General features: G+C 41.2%; 1 protein-coding gene across 2 annotated transcripts; it reads right to left on the bottom strand.

Moving 5' to 3' along the window:
• Positions 1–34: 34 nt before the first annotated feature.
• psmd14 (proteasome 26S subunit, non-ATPase 14) lies at positions 35–17,174 on the bottom strand. 2 transcript variants are annotated; one of them, XM_017477257.3, is made up of 11 exons: positions 17,087–17,174; positions 16,399–16,453; positions 10,003–10,074; positions 8,495–8,614; positions 7,118–7,188; positions 6,817–6,967; positions 2,319–2,426; positions 1,551–1,625; positions 1,320–1,445; positions 426–488; positions 35–210 (listed from the first exon to the last, which is right to left on the bottom strand). In XM_017477257.3, the coding sequence occupies exons 2-11, from the start codon at positions 16,444–16,446 to the stop codon at positions 112–114; spliced, it is 933 nt and encodes a 310-aa protein (XP_017332746.1). In that variant the 5' UTR covers positions 16,447–16,453; positions 17,087–17,174; the 3' UTR covers positions 35–111.
• Between the last annotated feature and the right edge of the window lie 2,820 nt (positions 17,175–19,994).

Genomic DNA, 19,994 nt, shown 5'->3' with positions numbered 1-19,994 from the left:
GCCAACCCTGTAAACACAAACCCAAAATCGAAACTCTGGATTTTGTATAGGTTTATTTTCTTAAAAAGACACAACAGACAAAGAATATTAATGATTATGCACGATGAAAGTTTACTGGAACACGACGGTATCCAGCATGGCAGCGAGGCACTGCACGATATTGGACGTCATCAGTACATCCACGTGTTCTTCCAAATGCCGTTTGGGATCCTATGGGAAAAGAAACCGGGAAAGCGATGGATATCAGACCTTTTTACATTCCGAGACGACGTTCGTTTAGGAGCCTGGTTTAACAGATCGAGAATCTCTTTGTCTTGGAAGTAGCCCAAAACTGTTATCAGTGCTAGGACATGTGAAATTACAGTGATATACAGCGAACTCTAAGAGAGACTGAAAAAAAGACCAACTTGAAAAGTGTTTCTAACCTGTTTGCCAACATTCTTGATGGCCAGCTGCTCAGGAGTCATTTTGTCTTCCTCTTCGACAGCCTAAAGGACGATAAACAGCGACGTTAAATGTGATGAAGAACTGTATAGAAGATAACCTTGCCTGAAATGGGGGGGGGGGGGGGGGGGGGGTGTCATTGATTTCATACAACACTTAGTTCTGGTGCACTAATTGGATTGGTCGAGCGGTGTTCCAAGAGGGTCTACGTTTCCTATAACCGCACTCGGACGTTTCACTGCGTGCATCACTCCGCTCGTTTCTTCACACCGTGTAAAATCAGTCTTCCTAGTTCGAAACGGTTACCACAGCAACATCGTCGGCAGACATGGAAAATGCTACTTTTCACGAATATATCTGTCGATCGTGCCGTTATACTGAATATCAACACAACTGCGAATATCAACTCGTGCGATATTGCTCAAGTACAAGTTTTAATCACGCCGTGAGGCAAACCTGATGATGTCTTTATTTTATTTATTAAGTGACATGTGGCAAATAAAACAAACCTGTATAACCAAATAATCACTGAACCTACTTCTTAGGAACATAGTTCTGCTTATATATGAATCTCAGTATGAATCTTTAGTTGCTATATATAGAATTCACCTTTGGTTTGATTGTACTTTTGGTTAGTAAATCATTCATGCTCAGTTTCCTTACAAATAGCGATTCTGATCAAGAACTCGCCATCAAATTCACCTAAATCACTAATTTAAAAAAATAAATAATGAATAGAGCATAGAATGAATAAATTCATATTATCATATGCTCAAGAAATCCAGATTCTATGAAGGTAAGACGTGGAATCCGGCCTGCGTACCTGTACGCCGTAACACGTTTAGCTCTTATACGTTATGAAGTAAACTGTGTACCTTGTTGTAATTCTTAGCCAGCTCAAGCATCTCTTTTACAATGGTCTCGTTCAGTTTGCAGTGTTCGCTGTAGTCCTGCAGTGTCAGACCCTCCATCCAGCTCTTCTTATGTAGGTTCAGCAGCATCTGGAGGATTACACGTGTGTGTGAGATAAGATTATACCAGTCCAGTCGCATGATATTTTCCATTTCTAGCAAACGTGTCACTGTGGGTTAACAGCGTTAACAAACCTTTTGTTCGAGCTCATTCTTTCTGTAGTTGATGGTAATGGAGTAGTAATGTCTGTTCAGTCCATGGATTAACGCCTGAGAAAAACACGAAAGGTAGATAAAACGTCTGGGGCACAAAATGGAATACTAGCACAGTATAAAAGCACCGTGGCCAAGATTCTGGCAAACAGCCAAAAAAAAAAAATCAGTCCTTCCAGGATTTTACGATCGCAGAAATGAACGCAAAATCAAGGAAACTCTTGCAATTTTTCAAAATTACCGCAGATTTGGGCCAAGATGCCTCATGTGACGACGTCACAACGTACATTCAGCCAAAGCGCTCTTCGATTCATGACAACATCCATCACTAACAAATTAATACATTAATTAAAACAATATTTTCGTGCAATTACAATTTCGCCAATTCAGGTAGATTTCCAGAAAAACACACCACACAGCAAAAATCAAGCACTTATGGCCAAAACCTCTATGACATCCTGTATAGACTGATAAACAGCAAACAATCAGGGGCAACAAAAAAAAAAAATGCTTTCTGCTTAGAACATACACTTGAATTTTAAGAAATAATACATTTATTTCTTCACTTAGGCATGATCTTTCCAAAGATCATGCTGCATAAGGAGCCAGTTTAACAAACATGTCGACAACATCGGTCCGTCTGTCTAAAGGGGGGTAAAATCTTGCTAGCGAAGTGAAAACCAGGCTTTGATCAGATTGTTGGATAGCGAATTGAAAACAGACGTAGTGCATGGTACAGGTGTTACATGCCTGAATCGAGGGCTTGTTGAGGTGTCCCAGGTTAGAGGTCGTCTGCCGTGGTTCATGTCCCAAGACCATCATGTTGGCATTGATCAATCGGAAGGCATCAATCACCACCTGGAGGGGAAAAAAAACAAAACAAACAAAAAAAAAAAAAAAAAAAAAAAAAAAAAAAACTCAGTTTGCATAACATTATTTACTATACGATGCATGTACAGAGACAGAACCATTATTAGTGTGTGCTCTCAGGTCATTATTTATCTACTAAATCTAAAACATGACAAACACGAGGTTTAGTAGAAGACTTAAAATGTAGTCTGATCTAATTCACAATCTTGAAAAGAAAAAGGGGAAAGGAAAAAAAGAAAAAACACGACAGGATTCTCTCCATCTCCTCAGCTCTGCACCCGTGTGCACACACGCACGCTCTCTTCTCCCACAGGTGCAATTGCTCAGGTTAAGCTTGCCTACTGCGACGTGGAATACAGTTACACGGTTATCCGGTCACATGCTGACACTGTTTAGCTGGAGAGACAGAAAACTGTAACCGTGCCAGCTGAACACACACACACACACACACACACACACACACACACACACACACACACACACACACTGAACACGCGTGTTCGGAGCGAGGAGAAGGACTCGAGTGCGAGGTAGTGAGCGCGCTAATGAACAGAACTGAACAGGAAAAGGCTCCCATTAAAGAAGCATGATAAAGACATTTTTTTTTTTTTAATACGTTTGCTCACAAATAAACGCAAAAATCTCTACAATGAAAGGGTGCTGCTAGAAATAAAACAGGCCAATTCATTTAAACCGCCACATAAATATAGACGGTGGAGAAATATAGATGTGCGATTTCTGCAAGGCATCTTGCTTACACGAATGGTGTCTTAGCTAGCAACAAAATGAGCACACCGTTATCTATTACCAAGTATTTGGTTAGTAACACTTTTTTTGTGTTGGTCTAAGCACACTGGACTTGAAATAAAACAACCTGAAAGTACAGAATGTTAGCTTTAATCCACGTTTCCAAAGGAAAAGTGACAAAAGTACAGAGAAAACAAAAAAAAAAAAAAAACAACAACAAGTCGTAGTATGGTGTTACGCTAGCACAAGCTGAGCACAGCGTTAATGCACTTTGTCACAAACTCTAAAAATCTCTGGAACACCGTTGCATCAACTGGCATGTTCATGACGGTGGTGAAGAGCACTGTTGGACCAAAATCCAACCCCCTTTGGGTGTACAACTGAGTTGAGATCTGGTGACTGTGAAAGCCAAGGTTTGTCATTTTCATACTCATCGAACCATTCTCCGTGTCCTCGTGCACTGTGGATGGGGGTGGGGTCATCCTGGAAGAGACCACGCCCATCGGCAAAGAAAGGTTTCATCCTAGGATGAAGGTGATCAGTCAAAAGAATCGAGGAAGGTTCACTGCAAATCCATGCCACCAAAAGTCCTTCCACAGCATAACAGAGCCAGGTTATTCATTTTCCTTTCATTCGTCACCTGTCTTTAAATCCATGTCGTGTGAACAAACTCACAAACTCACACCCTCCCCCCCTGACAGTCCCTCCATTTCAGCGAACAATAAGTCACTTTCAACTGGTGGCTCAGGTGTTTCTTAGCCAACGTTCATGCAGTATTTAATCTCTCCAATATAGGTGCACTGGCCATGTCGGCTAACTTCAGACTCTCTGAGACACATATCGAACCTACGAACACTGAGGAATTACCGCATTCATAGCTCATTTCTTTCTTTCCTGCCTATTTGAAGCTTTGCACGTAGGTGTTTGTGCTGTAACCTTCATGTTCCAACAAATTATTACCGGGAAAATTTGGTATAGTCCATCCATGAAGCCATCTATCCATCCATCCAATTTCCATACTGCTTATCCAGCACAGGGCTGCAGGGGAGCCTGGAGTCTATCTCAGTGAACTCGGGGCACAAGGCAGGGGACACCCTGAACGGGGTGCTAAACCATCGCAGGGCACAATCGCACACTCTGAACAATTTGGAAACGCCAGTCAACCTACAACACGTCTTTGGACTGTGGGAGGAAACCAGAGTGTCTGGAGGAAACCCTAGAAGCACGGGGAGGACATGCGAACTCCTCACGTACAGGGCGGTGGCAGGAATCGAACCCTCAACGGCGGAGGTGTGAGGAAATACTTCCCCCGTTTCCTTTAGAGCCCATAAATGGAATTTTTAAACCCAGCATCTTAGGCCCTGTTTACATGAGTGCGTTTTCGTTTTAAAACACATAACTTTTGCTACGGTTACGCCTGTCGTCTACACTACTCCGGCGTTTTCGACCCTTTCGAAGACTTTTGGAAACACCGAAGACCCTGTTTTAGTTTGAAAACTCCGGGCCTGCGTTTCAGTGTAAACAGACTAGAAGGAGGACTTTTGAAAACGAAGGCGTGGCTTCGCCCACATTCGCCCCCTGATGGGGTCTTCTGGATCATTGCGTATCCTTCCGTGATTTCGTCAAACCCTTACCATATGACCGTTACGCTACCTTGATCTTATACACAACAACACGGGAATTGAACCGCAAGCTTTGCTGGCTTCGTTATCATTCTTAGCAGCCATTGTGCTGTTAAATTCTGTATTCTATAATACTGCAGCAGCCGACATGTGCCAGAGGCGAGTTATGATTGGAGAAATCGCAAACAAATCTCATTTCGAGCCGTGTAAACCCTACGTGAAACGCCGGTTTGTTGTGCCTCCCGGTGACTCCTGTTTACACTTGTATGCGCATGCCCAGTGTGCATGAATGGTGACATGCGTATTCGGTCGTGTAGTGTGGCCGGAGATCGTTTCTGAAACACAGCGGAAACACCAGTGTGGACGAGGATCGTTTTCACTTTAAAATGAAAACGCACTAGAGTAAACAAGGCCTCAAAGAACGTCAGTCTATGATCACTCGATATAATCTGCCATCATCTCACAAATCTAGCTCATACAGTTAGTGATTTAGCGGCTTCACTACACCGTTACACAAATGGTAAAAATATTTTAGTGGAGTGGCATCCACCCAACTCAAAATTGAAATAGAACAAAAACACACGTCCTTTAAGAACTGCAGACCCCTTCCCATGCCACACCCTCCCCGACCACACCCACACGTGTTTATTGCTGTATGTGAGTGAACACACAGCTGGCATAGTTTCAGTAATTCCTGCCTGGGACTTTAACTAGTAAGCAGAAAAGGTCGCCTTTGAAAGAAGAGGTAATTCAAGTTCACAAGCGCTCACAGCCAGCCGGAATACAGCAGATGACACACAGAAAACTAAATAGAAAAAAAAAAGGGCTTCGAATCTGTTACTGGATACGCGAGCACAAAGCCGCACCTCCTCGCCCAAGAGACTCGTTAGCGAAGTTCTGCGAAAACCAGCAGAGTTGTGCTCTCGTCGTGAGAGAGCCTGATCGTTTTAAATAGAGCGGGAGGATCCAGCATGTTGGCCTGCCATGGCTGCCATGCTGTCGCTGCGCTGTTGTGTTGAGCCTCCTGTTCGAGCGAACTGCACGAGAGGCTAAATTCTCTGTGGTGTATACAGCGAGCCCTCCAGCTGGAAGACCGAATGCGGGTATTGTTCTACGACGACGCCATTAGCACACCTCGTTCCCACAGCACCGCTACCGTTCTCCTCCACGGCCGATCGCAGGTGGTGTGAAGGCATATGTATTTGAAGAGTTTACAGTGTGACAAACAAGGGCATGGCCGCCTTGCCAACGCGAGAGCGCGCATACGTCAGATTAACAAACTAATCCGCGTTTCGAATTTGTTTAGCGAACGTATAGGAGCATAAAACGAAGGAAAACGAAAGCGCTGGTCCTAAACACTTGATAAATGACTAGATTTCAAACCCTGTCCTATTTACGATTAGATAAATCTGAATAAATAAAACTTCGGTAGTCTAGCCTGCTGCGTCAAGTATATATTTAATCTCCCAAAGAAAGAACACAGATTTTGCAGAGACGGTGCAGTGGGCATCTCTTTTCTTCTCGTCCCAATCCAATCTTACCATTCTCCCATTTTTTTTTATCCCGACGACCCCCTACATGCACCGAATAGAGGAAGAGATTTGCTTCACACTTCCTCATACAGTTCAAAGAAGGTGCTAATAGAACTGCATCCTGCAGCCAGGAAATCTCTCTTGCTCCCTCTCTCTCTCTCACACACTCACACACATGACCGACGAGCGAGTCAGAATGTACTAGTACATGTTAGAGCAACCGAGAATGGGGCGGGGGGTGGGGTGTGGAGGGTGTTTGAACGGACGAAATCAAAGATGCATGTCAGAAGAAAAGAACGATTGAGATCATGAGAGGACGGTATTACAAAATCTATTACTCTATCTATTAAAAAATAAATCTTATTTACAGTGACTGTGGCTAAATCGGTGCCTGAATGGATGTGTGAGAAGCGACACTGCATGTTAATCTACACATTAGGGTACGGTAATAAACGTCCAGCCAGTGTTAACAGGTACCTTTCCCTTGACGCTCTGAATGGGGTCCACCACCACCGCCACGGCCCTTTCAGACAGCGCCTCAAAGCTCTGCTGTGTGTTAATGTCTACACCAGACAGCCAGCAGCCAAAACCGGGGTGACTGTGGTACCAGCCTACCACCATCTCTGGCCTGCAACACACACACACACACACACACACACACACACACACACACACACACACACAAATATTACAGCACTAACACGCTACAAACTACAAGCAAGAAATCTGTATTAGTTCTTTAAAATAAAATATTCTGACTTGATTTGTTGAGTCTTACCTTCCGGTCTGCTTCAACATGTCCAACATCTTCGCTTGAAAAACAGGATCCACAGCTTCCACACTCACACCCTGTCAACATAATCAACATGATACAGTCAGCTCCAGAATTATTGACACCCTTGGCGCGTGCGTAATGTGTAATATTATATATGTATAAGAAAAATGTCTCAAGATTGTCGAAAAATAGGAAATAAATCTACCCTGCATCTGTAACAATACCACATGTATTACAAATTATTGGCACCCCTGCTTTTAATACTATCGTAACCTCCCTGTGCCCACATAACAGCACAGAGTCTTCGCCTGTAAAGCTTGCCGAGTTTGCAGAATACAAATCCGGGATTTCCCAATCCGGGATTTCTCCATATCCACCAGGGCCCCAGGTCCTCTCATGTCCCGGATCCTCTCCTCTGTAGCTCACACTGCAGGTTTTCAATGGCGTTTAGGACTGGGAAGGTTCTGGATAACATATTATTTTCTATTTATTTAATTTATTTATTTGAACCCGGTTCTGCTCGAAAGTTCCCTGTAGCATCTCGCCAACTCCAGGCGCATACATTTGTGGCTAGATTAAAGAAAAGACTTATCTTCTGGCACCTTCCAAACAGTTTGTTGGCACGGAGGTAGCGTCCAATTATAGCTTTGGAGACTCGGTGACCCCGAAAATGCTACCGTCTTCTGCAAATCTCCAACTGTGATCCTTGGAGAAATCGTTGCCTGTCTAGCCATCTTCCTCGCCGTGCGTAGCGGAAAAATACATTACAGCTCCGGTTGTTTAGAAAATTCTTGATTATTGCTGTAACGGTGGATATGGGCCCAATAAGCTTTGTTTGGCAAAGAGGCTTTCCATGCATCAGGGTGTTTACACAACGTGCTGTGGCTAGAACGCTTCGGAATGGCTACGTTTAAAACGCTCGGGGGGAAAAAAACGAAGACGCGTGAAAGAGGACACATGCTGTTACGGAAGAGGCAAAAAAAAAAAAAAAAAAAAAAAGTGTGCATTCAAGAACAAGCGTAAACAAATACTTAAATCTTTACTAAAGATACAGATACGGAACTCCATTTAGGATCTTTCTCTGAAAGATTTATACGTAGATTTCCCTTGGAACACGGTGCGTAAATGAATAAAAATGAATCTGAAACGTTGCATTTCTGGTTAAAACGGTGATCTTTAAACCGTTGGGGAACCCTGCATTGTGGTAAACCTGTCTTCAGCAACAAATATCCAATATTTACAAAAACGTTTCACACGTTAAACTTCACTTGGAGCTAGGAGCTAGCAGTTGTGCCATGGTGTGAGTATGTGGGTGAGTGTGAATGTTTTTGGAGGGGGAGAGAGAGAGAGAGAGAGAGAGAGAGAGAGAGAGAGACTCACCGTGCCTGACTGAGGCATGGCAAACACATCGATCACACGCACGGTGTAGTCGTCCACAAACTCGCCCAGCATCAGCCCCATAACCTCCATCGGTACGCCCGCGCGGCCGTGTTTCAGCATCTGCACCACAAAAACAAAGCGCAGGAAATCTTATTTACAGCACAGGAACTACACACGTTTGAACCACTGACAGGTGACGTGAATAGCATTGATGATCTCGTTACAATGGCACCTGTCAAGGGGTGGGCATAAGGCAGCAAGTGAACAGTTGACGTGTTGGGAAACAGATCGTTATTTCCAAACAACTGGCTGTTTAAATCAATAACATGAACAGAAACGCTTCAAAGGAAAAAGCCATGCTGAACGACGTGCATGTTAATCTTTATAATTAGCATCTGATCTTCAGCGGCGTCCAAGATTCAGTCTATAAAGAAATCCGGACTCTGTCCGACTCGATCCTCGTAAGGTTCTAAGGCTTCGACGTTCTCTGTCGTGCTCGTCATCCTGTAGACTCGATCTCGTGACCGGTTGAGCCGTGTTGCTGCCGCAGCTGTGTTCCGACACTTTTCGTTGTGAATTCGTCGTCTCCACTGCTTGTGTTGTATTTCTCATTAGAGATCAATCAATCAATCATCGCTTGAAAATGGTGAATGACAAAAGAAGCCCTTACCTCCCTGCTGAAACCATCATAGAAATTCTGATGGTTTCCACTACAAATACCATTACAAGGTCCTCTCATGTCCCGGATCCTCTCCCCTGTAGCCCACACTGCGGGTTTTCAAGAGCGTTTAGGACCGGGAAGGTTCAGGATAACACATTATTTTCTATTTATTTATTTGTTTGTTTATTTATTTATTTAAACCCGGTTCCGCTCGAAAGTTCCCTGTAGCGCCTCACCAACTCTAGGCGCATACATTTGTAGTGAGCTTAAACAAAAGACTGATCTTCTGGCACGTTCCAAACAGTTTGTTGGCACGGAGGTGGCGTCTAATTACAGCTTTGGCAACTCGGTGACCCCGAAAATACCATTACAAACCATCAGCTAACCATTTAAACCATTACCGGTCCTTAATGGGGTCCACAGGACAGAACATGCCACCAATAGAAGGCAACAAGTTACCAGTAGAGACTCACAGGGACCATTACAGTTTCCATTAAAAACCATTACAAATTCGATGAGGGTTTCTATTGTTTTTTTTCCCCCCCAACAGTGAAACCTGATCGTTATCCCTCATGTCTGAGATGGCGGAGTTTTCTCCTATGAAACGCCACTGTAACTACGGTAACTTGTCAGTAACATTGAGAATGGAAATACAGCACCAACTGACAACTCTGCACCAGAGCCACCAAGCACGCCGTGGATATTTCACTATGGGACATATTTTTCAGGGTGGCCTTTACGGGACTGTCGCTAAGAGCAAAACATCGTGTCCTGATATGCCGACTGTGTGTTCCCGTATCTGAGAAGATACGGATGATAAATTGTGTGTCTGAGTGTGTATAATTACCTTAAGCAGGGCTAGAGAGGAGATGTACACCTGTTCGGCTGTGTCCACAGCGGGGGCGTCTGTAGGAGGACCCTGCATCAAACACAACACAACACCAAAGGTCACATGTGGGGGATTACCGAGCTTAATGCGATCAGCAAATCTCCGGGGCAATGCATGGGTGAACGGGCGGAGAAATGGAAGGATGGATAGTTGATCCTCGATAGTCCTTTCAAAAAGCACCACGAGTTGGACGCCTGCCTCGGTGCCACGCCTTGCATGGTCTCCACTCGCCAGCCAAGACAGTGGCTAAACAGGGCCAAGATGAGTCCCCTCGTTACTCTCTGAATCGGCGGGTTTTAGCCTTGGTGTGTCAGGTTAGGGAACACTAAATACTCCAGCAAATTTCTGCTGTTCTCACCAAGAAAACATGTTGAAAAAATGAACCATGCCCCCCTCAACTAGCCGCAAAAAAAAAAAAATCAGTATTAATTAGCACGCTAGCCTTTCATTAACGAGGCCCCTTAAAAACACCTGCTAACGACTTGTGAAAGCGAGTGTGACCGGCGTATTCCAGACGTGCCGTCTAGAACAGTCATATCGGTTACACAATCCTTCTCTTGTGGAGAAGGCCTTTCACCTCTCTCGCAGGAGTTGAAAGTTTAGGGCCACGACTTGCTGTTCACTTTCTTACACTACTTAGCACTACAGGTTAGACTACTTTTTTTTTTGTTGTTCTAAATGACGACGAGAGATTGGACCTGGGGCAGCGTTTTTAGTGCGCCGCAGTGGAATAGCGGGGAGATTTAAAAAGAGAACACAGCAGGTGCGGTGAACGTTCACACCCCGGAGAGGTGTTGTCTGTCAGCAGGGGCTAATCAAAATTCATTTTCAAAAAGGTGGGGTTTTAGGAGCCTGATCCGCACTCACATAGCGAAAGTGAGATCGAAGAAGAAAAAAAAAAAAAAGAAGAAGAAGAAAAAAAAACCCAGAGAGGAAACCTTGAGACATATGCCTCGTCAAGACCGAAGATTATGGGATGCATATTATTAACCATGGACCCGCTAGGAGACAATTACAGGGGCTGTGAGGCACGTTAAGGCCTGGCTCCTTACGATGCACACGCACAAGGCCATATGGACATGTGTGAATTCGAAAAAAGAATCAAACAGCCAATCGTGGCTTGGTTTGAGAGTGGGATTAAGGATAAAGGGGAGGTGTCAGGAACACCCAAAATTTCACCCTTCTGAATTCCCAACAGATTCCCATGGAGAAAAAATAAATAAATAAATAAACACCAAAAACGTGTCTTTTCCGAGAAGCTCTGACAGAGAAAGCAGAATGCATAGAGGAAAAAGGGGTAGGAACAGGATTTCGGGTGGGGGGAAGAAAAAAAAAGAAGAAGTAGCTGTCAGTCTCCCCTCCTCTTCCCCCTTCCTTCCCCCCTCTCTTCCTCCCTCCCTCCCTCCATGACTGGCTGGCTGGGAGCGGTGTGAATCTGAGGGAGGCAGCCTGTTACTGGAGGTGTTAATTGGCAGAGTTGGAGCGAATTTGGAGATTTCTCCCTCCCCACTGAGCACAACCTCACCACAGGCCTTAAAAAGAGAACAAGAGAGAACGAGAGACCGCACGAGAGAGAGAGAGCGAGCGAGCGAGAGAGAGCGAGCACTCAAGCAACTTAAAAGAAAAAAAAAAAAAAAGTAGGAATTTATACGTCGGAATTACGGCGTTTTTCAACCTAGTGACCAAAACATGGCAGAGGGACACGACTGTGATATGGACGTTGCGGCATATTAACGCTACTCCAAGTCTAGTGTGTATAATCAGGTGTTTATAAGGCGAGTGTTACTCAGTGTAACAAGTGATTAGATGTTTAAAGCTGTTTTTCCACTCAGTTCTTGAACATTTTGTAAACGATGGCTGAAAAGAAATCTCTGAACATACTGGTTTCCATTTTTATATATATATATATATATATATATATATATATATATATATATATATATATATATATATATATATATATATATATATAATTTTTTTTTTTTTGAAGTTCTCTTAGCAAAAATAAGTATTGCGATACACATTGTTTATTGTGATATTTTCACCCATAATATTTCAATTTCAATATTCTCTTTTGTTCTGAGAATATATTCACTTATATTTATATCTTAAATAACAATGCCAATAAGTAAAATAAAAAATAAAAATAACGTAGAACATCACGCGGCAATCCATAACCGACATAAAACCTCCTTCCTTTTCTTTCGGAAGTGCGGTTAAATGTTTGTTCTTAACGAGCCTTCAAAAACTCTGTGTTACATTATATATAGATCTAACACTTGCAGAACACTAAAAACGCACCTTTTCTGAGTCCTGAGCACAATTAGATACATAGCACATCTTACATCGAGTCAAATATGGGAATTGTGTGCATCATAACTGCTACTGTGGCAGATAAGGTGTTTAATTACAGAATTCACACTGACTAATATGGATCAGACACTTCAAAGATGACACGCCACGTGTCTGATTTAAATAAATAAATAAAAACTTTTGCGAAACCTTTCGCCGTATCCGTTTACCGTGACAAACAGCCATACGAGACAGATAACCGTTAGCCGAGTTTCAATGCGTGAGCAAGTGCACGTTTAAAAATAAATAAATACACAAATATTATTAATAATAATAATAATAATAATAATAATAATAATAATAATAATTAGGTTGAGCGATTTCAAATCTAAACGGAGACGTAAAAGTCGGTGCTCTCGACAAACTCTTTCCGAGGAGGAATCACCAGTTGGAGAGCCGTACAAGTGGATCTTTCCTACTGGGAGTTCGGAAACTTCCCGTTTCCCCACTTGCTCCTGAACGCAGCACAGATGTGATGCATCTGGAGTCTCTAGGGCTACGTTCACATGGCAGGCATAAAAGTGGCGCAAATCCGATCTTTGTCTTCGAAGACAAATCATCGCAGGTCACACACTGCCAAACACACACTGAGAATCTGACATGTTCAATACCGCTGTGGGCCACTTTCACATGTGGTACTGAAATCCAAAACGTTGCTGTGTGACCTCTGTCTGAACGGGCAAATAGGAATTCAAGCGACTTTTAGGTCAGCCCACCTCGACGTTCGGCATAATTCCGCGCTAACGGACAGGAAAGTGGCGGGATAGCGCGGTAACAGACCTCGTAAACGTTCGGGGGTGACGTCGGCGTACAAGCAAAATTAGACGACGCATATCGCAACCGGTCCATGTTTGAAGAGATCTCCAAACAAATGCCTGACCGCACCCATAGGAGAACCTGGCTGCATCGGCAAGGGAAAGTTACAAGTTTATAAGCAAAACGTCAAGAAACCAAGGCTGCGAACCAAAAAAGTGGGCGTGGCTGAATCTGCTCGTTAAGTCATGACATAACGAGCTTCTAATAATACCGTTTCCGGGTCCAAGCTTCTACTGCGTCGAATTTGAATGCGTCGAAGATGAATCAACACGATTCATCTTCACATAATAAAATGGCTTTAAAGCACATAATGATGAGAAAATAATTCAAACCACACAACAACTGAAAACGTGTCATCTCAGACGCTCTCTCGGCTGCAATTGCGTCTGCTTTCGGTGTCGTCACCCTTTTCCACATATCGGTGCGGGAAACATTTTTCTCCATCCAAATCATTAAAACTGCCATATCATACGATATGCTGGCACTGATTGCTGATCAGGCAATCGCAGGTGCTGTACCTCATTGACTGACCCTCAACGTGCACCTATATTGAAAATAACTGAACTCGGGGAACATTTTTTTTTCTTCAGTTTTTCATTATTTCCAATGAGGTTATTCACATGAAATTTTCACCAGACTTTGGTATTAACTCAAGAAATCCACACATATAAAGAATTCACAACATTAAAGTCCATAAATGAAGCTCTGTGTAATAAAGAGGAATGAGACGGGAAAAAAGTACTGAACACGCTAACTGAAATGTATTTAATACTCAGTGGAGAAGTCTTTGTTTGTAATGACGCTTCAACACGCTTCCTGTATGAAGAATTTAATGGACCGCAGTATTCAGGTGTGATTTTGGCCCATTCTTCAAAACGTATTGTCTTTAAATCTTGTTCAATTGGAATCGAGTCAGGTGATTGACTGGACCATTCTAACGCCTTTATTTTTTTTTTCTCTGAAACCAATTGAGAGTTTCCTTTGCTGTATGCTTTGGATCGTCATCCTGCTGGAAGGTCCACCCATGTGTCATCATCATCCTGGTGGATGGCAGTAGATTCTTTACTTTTTTCCCCTTTACTTTCCACATTATTGCACACAACTTTATTTATGGACTTTAAAGTTGTGAATTCTTTATATTTCTGCTTGAAGATGTGGGCTGTGTCCCAAACCGCATTCTTACTTACTATATAGTAGCTGAGATACATGTATTTAACCTACTATGTAGTAGGTAAGTACGTGGTTTCGGATGCAGCCGTGCTCTCGTTTGCCGTCAAACGGTTGAGCGCTGCCGTGTGTGATCGTGCCCTGTCACAAAATGCGGTGTGACGCAAAATCGGTGTAACGATCTTCGATAATGCGACTAAAACAGGAATACTCCGCACGTCTTAATTTGATCTGTGTTTACTTCGAGTACGACTTTAATCGGATTAAGGTAATAAATAATCTCTGTTTACATGCTAGTCTCTTAATCAGAGTATCGTCTTAAGCGGGTTCATATCGGATTATCGTTGTCCATGTAAACGCACTGATTGAAAGTATAGCGCGAACAGCCGAACACACTGGTCCACTTTTGCCTGCTGTGCGAATGTGGCCTAGACGTTTCTAAATTAAAGACTGAAAGAACGAACAACAAGATCAACAAGCCTCAGATTCGCTTACGAGACATTTTTAAGTCGCTAGGAAAGTTCTTTCAGTTATTTAATCAAATGCTGAACGGCTCAAGAGCATCATAAAGAAACGAGGATGAGACGAGTACTGGAAGACAACTGAACTGTATCACGATTCGACTCAAAACTATAGATATTCAAAAAAAGATTTAAAAAGTGGCATGTAATAAAAAGAAACAAAAACACCAATTTAACCTGATTTTCTGACCTAGTCATGAACATAACAGTGGGGAGGGCCATTTATAAACAATATACAGCTAAAAGTTATAGCCATAAGATAGACTTATACATACATATACATATACACACACATATATATATATATATATATATATATATATATATATATATTTTATTTTTTTTTATTTTTTTAACACACACACACAAACCCAATGACTATACTCTGAGCCATCATTACATTAACACTAACACAGCATCAATTTTGCAAAAGGTGTGTATTTATATTGGAATTTTAATATTTCCTCATTTGCTTTCATAAATATGTTTTAAACTACCTACACAAAATATTTACACTCAGGACCTTGAGGACAAAAACGTCCCCACTGAAAAACATACAAACTGCAATATTTAATCCCGGTGACGTTTAAACATTAAGTCATGCATTCTGTGCTAACAGGCTTTTATTTTGTTGACAAGGTTCCAAAACATTGAATATTTTAAAATGAATTTCTGAAATGTGTTTTATTTTCTCAGGTTTAGCCTGTAGGGAAAATCCACGCTTTTCCTTTTTTTCCTGATTCTGCTGCATTATAGAGCGCCGCAGACCAACTGGATAAATGACACAGCTATAACTGTGTGTGAGTTTGAGAGAAAGAACAGATCTTGTAGTGGAAATCACAAATCTAAACCCATGTATACGAGTCAAAGAAGGGTACAGAGCTTTGAAGATTTTTGCATTATGTAAAGAACCCGGTGTTCAATGGGTTAAAATCCAGTAAATGAATGGACGTTTATTAATTATGATCAGAACTAATACTGGTTTTAAAAAAAATCAATTAAAAAAAACAATCAGTGAAAGTGGAAATAAATATTAACGTATAATATTTCTATGGTAGATTTTTTGAACGTGGACATTTTTGTCCTTCATGGACCAGAGTAGTAGTTTTTATTTATTTTTAAATCTGACACTGCATAAAAAATATGAATGCATCAAAATTAACATTGTTGTTAATCACTGTCATATCAAAGACTGTAATAATCAAAGAAAACAAATCTGCTTAGTTTAGTATATTGAAAATAATTACAGTTTTTCCTTTTTTTTATAAAAAAAAAAAACCAAAACAACATCTACAGCATTATGTAAACAACCCAGCGTTTAAAGGGTTAAAACTCAGTAAATCAGCATCAGTTCTGATCATAAATCAAAGTCAGTGAAAGTGGAAATAAATATTAATATATAATATTTCTGACAGTTTTTGGACAGGGACATTTTTGGTCCTCTGTGGACCTGAGTGTAACTTTATGATTTAATGGAAGGGTTAATTCAGTACTGTACCTGTCCCAGTCCAGGCATCCCACCTCCAAGCCTCAGTAGCCGGTCCATTTTAAATCTAAAACCACAAAACAAAAGAAATGTGAGAATAAAAGCTGTTCAAATGGAACAAATGTCTTACTTTCTACCTACATTAGTCATGCTTGCTCACTAGCTAGCCATGCACACCGAGGCTAATCACTAGCTGACAGGGTTCTCGTGTCTAAACAACAACAACAACAACAACAACAACAACAACAGTATTTACGTAAACACCAAACTCAGCACTGGCAGAAATTAACTTTATTTAATTAGAAAGAAGACTTGATAATTTACAATGAGACTGCATATGAGATGCTAACAAACTGAACTAGCTAACACATAAAACTCACACAACTATCTTACATTACATCTCACACACAAACAAACACTGGTTTAGATTCGCGAATGTTCGACGAGAGTTAAACTGCGCTTTATCTTTCAGCTAAGCTAAAAAATAATAATAATATTAACATTAAAAATAAAACGCAATGTGCTATGGTTCCTAGCTAACCGGTAACTAGCTGTGATGCTATGGAGCTATATAATGCTATATATCTTTATAATGCTATATAAAGCCGTAAAACAACTCGTCTTTTATTGTTCAAGCAGAAACTCTATGTTAGTATAAAATAAAAAACTACTTCCAGACAGTTTTAGCGTAAAATATGACCTGTATGATTAAAAATCCTCTCAGAACCCGTGCTAAGCTTCAGTAGGTCTACAATGAATCAGCCGGAATTAGCACAGTGAAGTTTACAACCACACCACTGTCAAGCCTTGAGGAAGGAATTATATATAGTTATATATTTATTTCAAAATAAGAGTCTTTTTTTTACAGGCTTTAATTTACATATTGTCAAAACAAGTCTTTTTTTAGTTTGTTAAGTATGATAACGTAAAAAAAAAAAGATAAAAATTGCACATTAAAAATCACGGAAAAGACAAGAAAGTGTCGAATGTGTATGCCTGTTATACTTGTAAATTACAATTGTAAATTTTTACTTTTCGTTTTTGTATTTTTTTTTTTACTATTTTACTATATATAATTGTAATGTCTGTATTATATTTTAAATTGTAAATTTTTTGTTAAATGTTCTTTTCATATATTCTATGTAGTTTTATCCTCTATGCATTATATTCTTATGTTTTTTCTTATATTATATTTTTATCTTTATTATAGTTTCTCTTTTACATATCGGTGCGGTCGTAAAGAGCATTTCACTGCGTGTCATACTATGTATGATTATGAATGTGAAAAATAAATTTTGTTTTTGGTGTGTATATACATATTTATATATATACCTACACACACACACACACACACACACACACACACACACACACACACATATATATATATATATATATATATATATATATATATAGCATGTTCTCCTGTTTCCTCCCCCAGTCCAAAGACATGCATGGTAGGCTGATTGGCATGTCCAAAGTGTCCGTAGATTATGAATGGGTGTGTGAGTGTGTATGTGATTGTGTGCCCTGCGATGGATTAGCACCCTGTCCAGGGTGTACCCCACCTTGTGCCCGATGATCCCTGGGATAGACTCCAGGTTCCCCGTGACCCTGAAGGAAGGATAAGCGGAATAGAAGATGGATGGATGGATGCATACCAAAGTATCACAGTATCTTTAATACCAATCATTAGAGCATTTTTAAAAAGTTCTAATTAAATTTATGATGAAGTTTTTCTCCATAGGATTGACTGGATAAAAATTGCTTTATGACGATAGCAGATAAAGACGAAGACAAACAAAATAAACTGTTAGTGAGGTAATCTATAGAACTTACATGTATATGAAATCATACACAAAAATTAACTTTTATTTCAAAAAAAAAAAACAATTACATTCAAATATAGCTTATATTTAAGATGCAGACAAAAACAACAACAGCAGCAGCAGCAGCAGGAAAAGAACAGCAGTTGATTACAGCTGTATGAGCAGTCAGTGAATTCACCAACAAAATCCACAGGGCAGCGGTGAAGGTATCACCACTGAATCCGCCATTCAAGGAAGACTTCATGTGCAGAAATCTAGAGGCCATAGCAGAAGATGCAAACCACTCATAAGCAGTAAGAATCATAAGGTCAGATTGGAATTCGCAAAGAAATACAGAGATGAACAACAAAAGGTTCTGGATCCAAGAGTAACATCTACCAAAGTGACGGAAAGGCCAAAGTGTGGAGAAAGAAAGGATCAAGCATGGTGGAGGTAGTGTCATGGCTTGGGTTTTCATGGATGCTTCTGTAATGGACTCACTAATCTTTATTGATGATGTAACGCATGATTGTAGCAGCAGAATGAATTCACAAGTTTACAGAACGTTCTGTCTGCTGATTTACCTAGAAATGCGTCCAATCTAATTTGGAGAAACGTCATCATACAGCAAGACAATGACCAAGTAGCAACTAGGTGGGAAAAGTAGAAGGGTTTAGACTGGCCAATTCAATCAAGAGACCTCAACCCAGTTGAGCAGCATTTCACCTCCTGAAGAGGAGACTGAAGGGAGAAGCGCCTCAAAACAAACAACAAGTGAACGAGGCTGAGGTACAAGCTTGGAAAAGCAACACAAATGAAAACTACAACAGTTTGGTGAGGTCAGTGGTTCACCGGCCTGAGGCGGTTATTGCAAGCAAACATTAACATTTAACCAAATATTAATAGTTAGCCTATTTACTTTAAGACTATCTGTTCCTACACTTTTGCTCACCTAAAAATTGGGTGGTCTGCTATCAAAGGTGTCAGGGTTTAAGTTGGTTAATCTAGATTTAAATATGCGGAAATGAAAGCTGAAATTATGATCTATCATCTCATACAGTAGGTAATTAGTTACAGTTATATAGCGCTTTTCCCGACACTCAAAGCTCTTTACATAGTATGGTGTTGGATCTCCTCAACCACCACCAGTGTGTAGGATCCACCTGCAATGGCAGCCATAGTGCAGCATAACGGCCACCACAAACCAGCTATTAGTGGAGAGGAGAGAGTGATGTAACCAATTCAGAGATGGAGATTATTAGGGGGCCGTGATAGAGAAGAGCCAGTGGGGGAATTTCACCAGGACACCGGGGTTATAACCATACTCTTCTACGATAAGTGTCCTGGGATTTTTAATAACCACAGAGAGTCAGGACCTCAGTTTAACGTCTCATCCAAAGGACGGTGCTGTTTTTACATTAAAGTGTTCCCGTCACTGTGGCGTTAGACCCCACACAGACCGAGCGCCCCCTGCTGGACTCACTAATACCACTTCCAGCTGCAAGCTTAGTTTCCCCCAGAGGCCTCCTATCCAGGTACTGGCCAGACTCAACCCTGCTTAGCATCAGTGTGAAACCAGGCAAGAACTGCAAGGAGATATGGCTCTGGCAGTATTCATCTTTTGATCTCAAACCCAAATGTCTTCAGTGTATAGTGAAAACAATAGAATTGGCCTTGCCATTCCAATACTTTCAGAGCAGACTGTATACATAACGGCCGAACAGGCTGGATGACCGCTACATAAAGTAAACACTTATTTTCTCTAGCTGTAACGTATATATTTTATCTAGTCTATAACAT

Source organism: Ictalurus punctatus, chromosome 10 (assembly GCF_001660625.3).
Source record: "Ictalurus punctatus breed USDA103 chromosome 10, Coco_2.0, whole genome shotgun sequence".
Taxonomy (NCBI): domain Eukaryota; kingdom Metazoa; phylum Chordata; class Actinopteri; order Siluriformes; family Ictaluridae; genus Ictalurus; species Ictalurus punctatus.
Note: the sequence above shows the minus strand (reverse complement) of the source record. Positions and strands in the feature narration are given on the sequence as shown.

Coding starts and splice junctions, on each gene's coding strand:
- psmd14 (XM_017477257.3), bottom strand. CDS start 16,446: ATGGACCGGCTACTGAGGCTTGGAGGTGGGATGCCTGGACTGGGACAG. Junction 6,968..7,117: donor ATGTTGAAGCAGACCGGAAG/GTAAGACTCAAC, acceptor TGTGTGTTGCAG/GCCAGAGATGGTGGTAGGCT. Junction 211..425: donor TCAAGAATGTTGGCAAACAG/GTTAGAAACACT, acceptor CTTTTCCCATAG/GATCCCAAACGGCATTTGGA.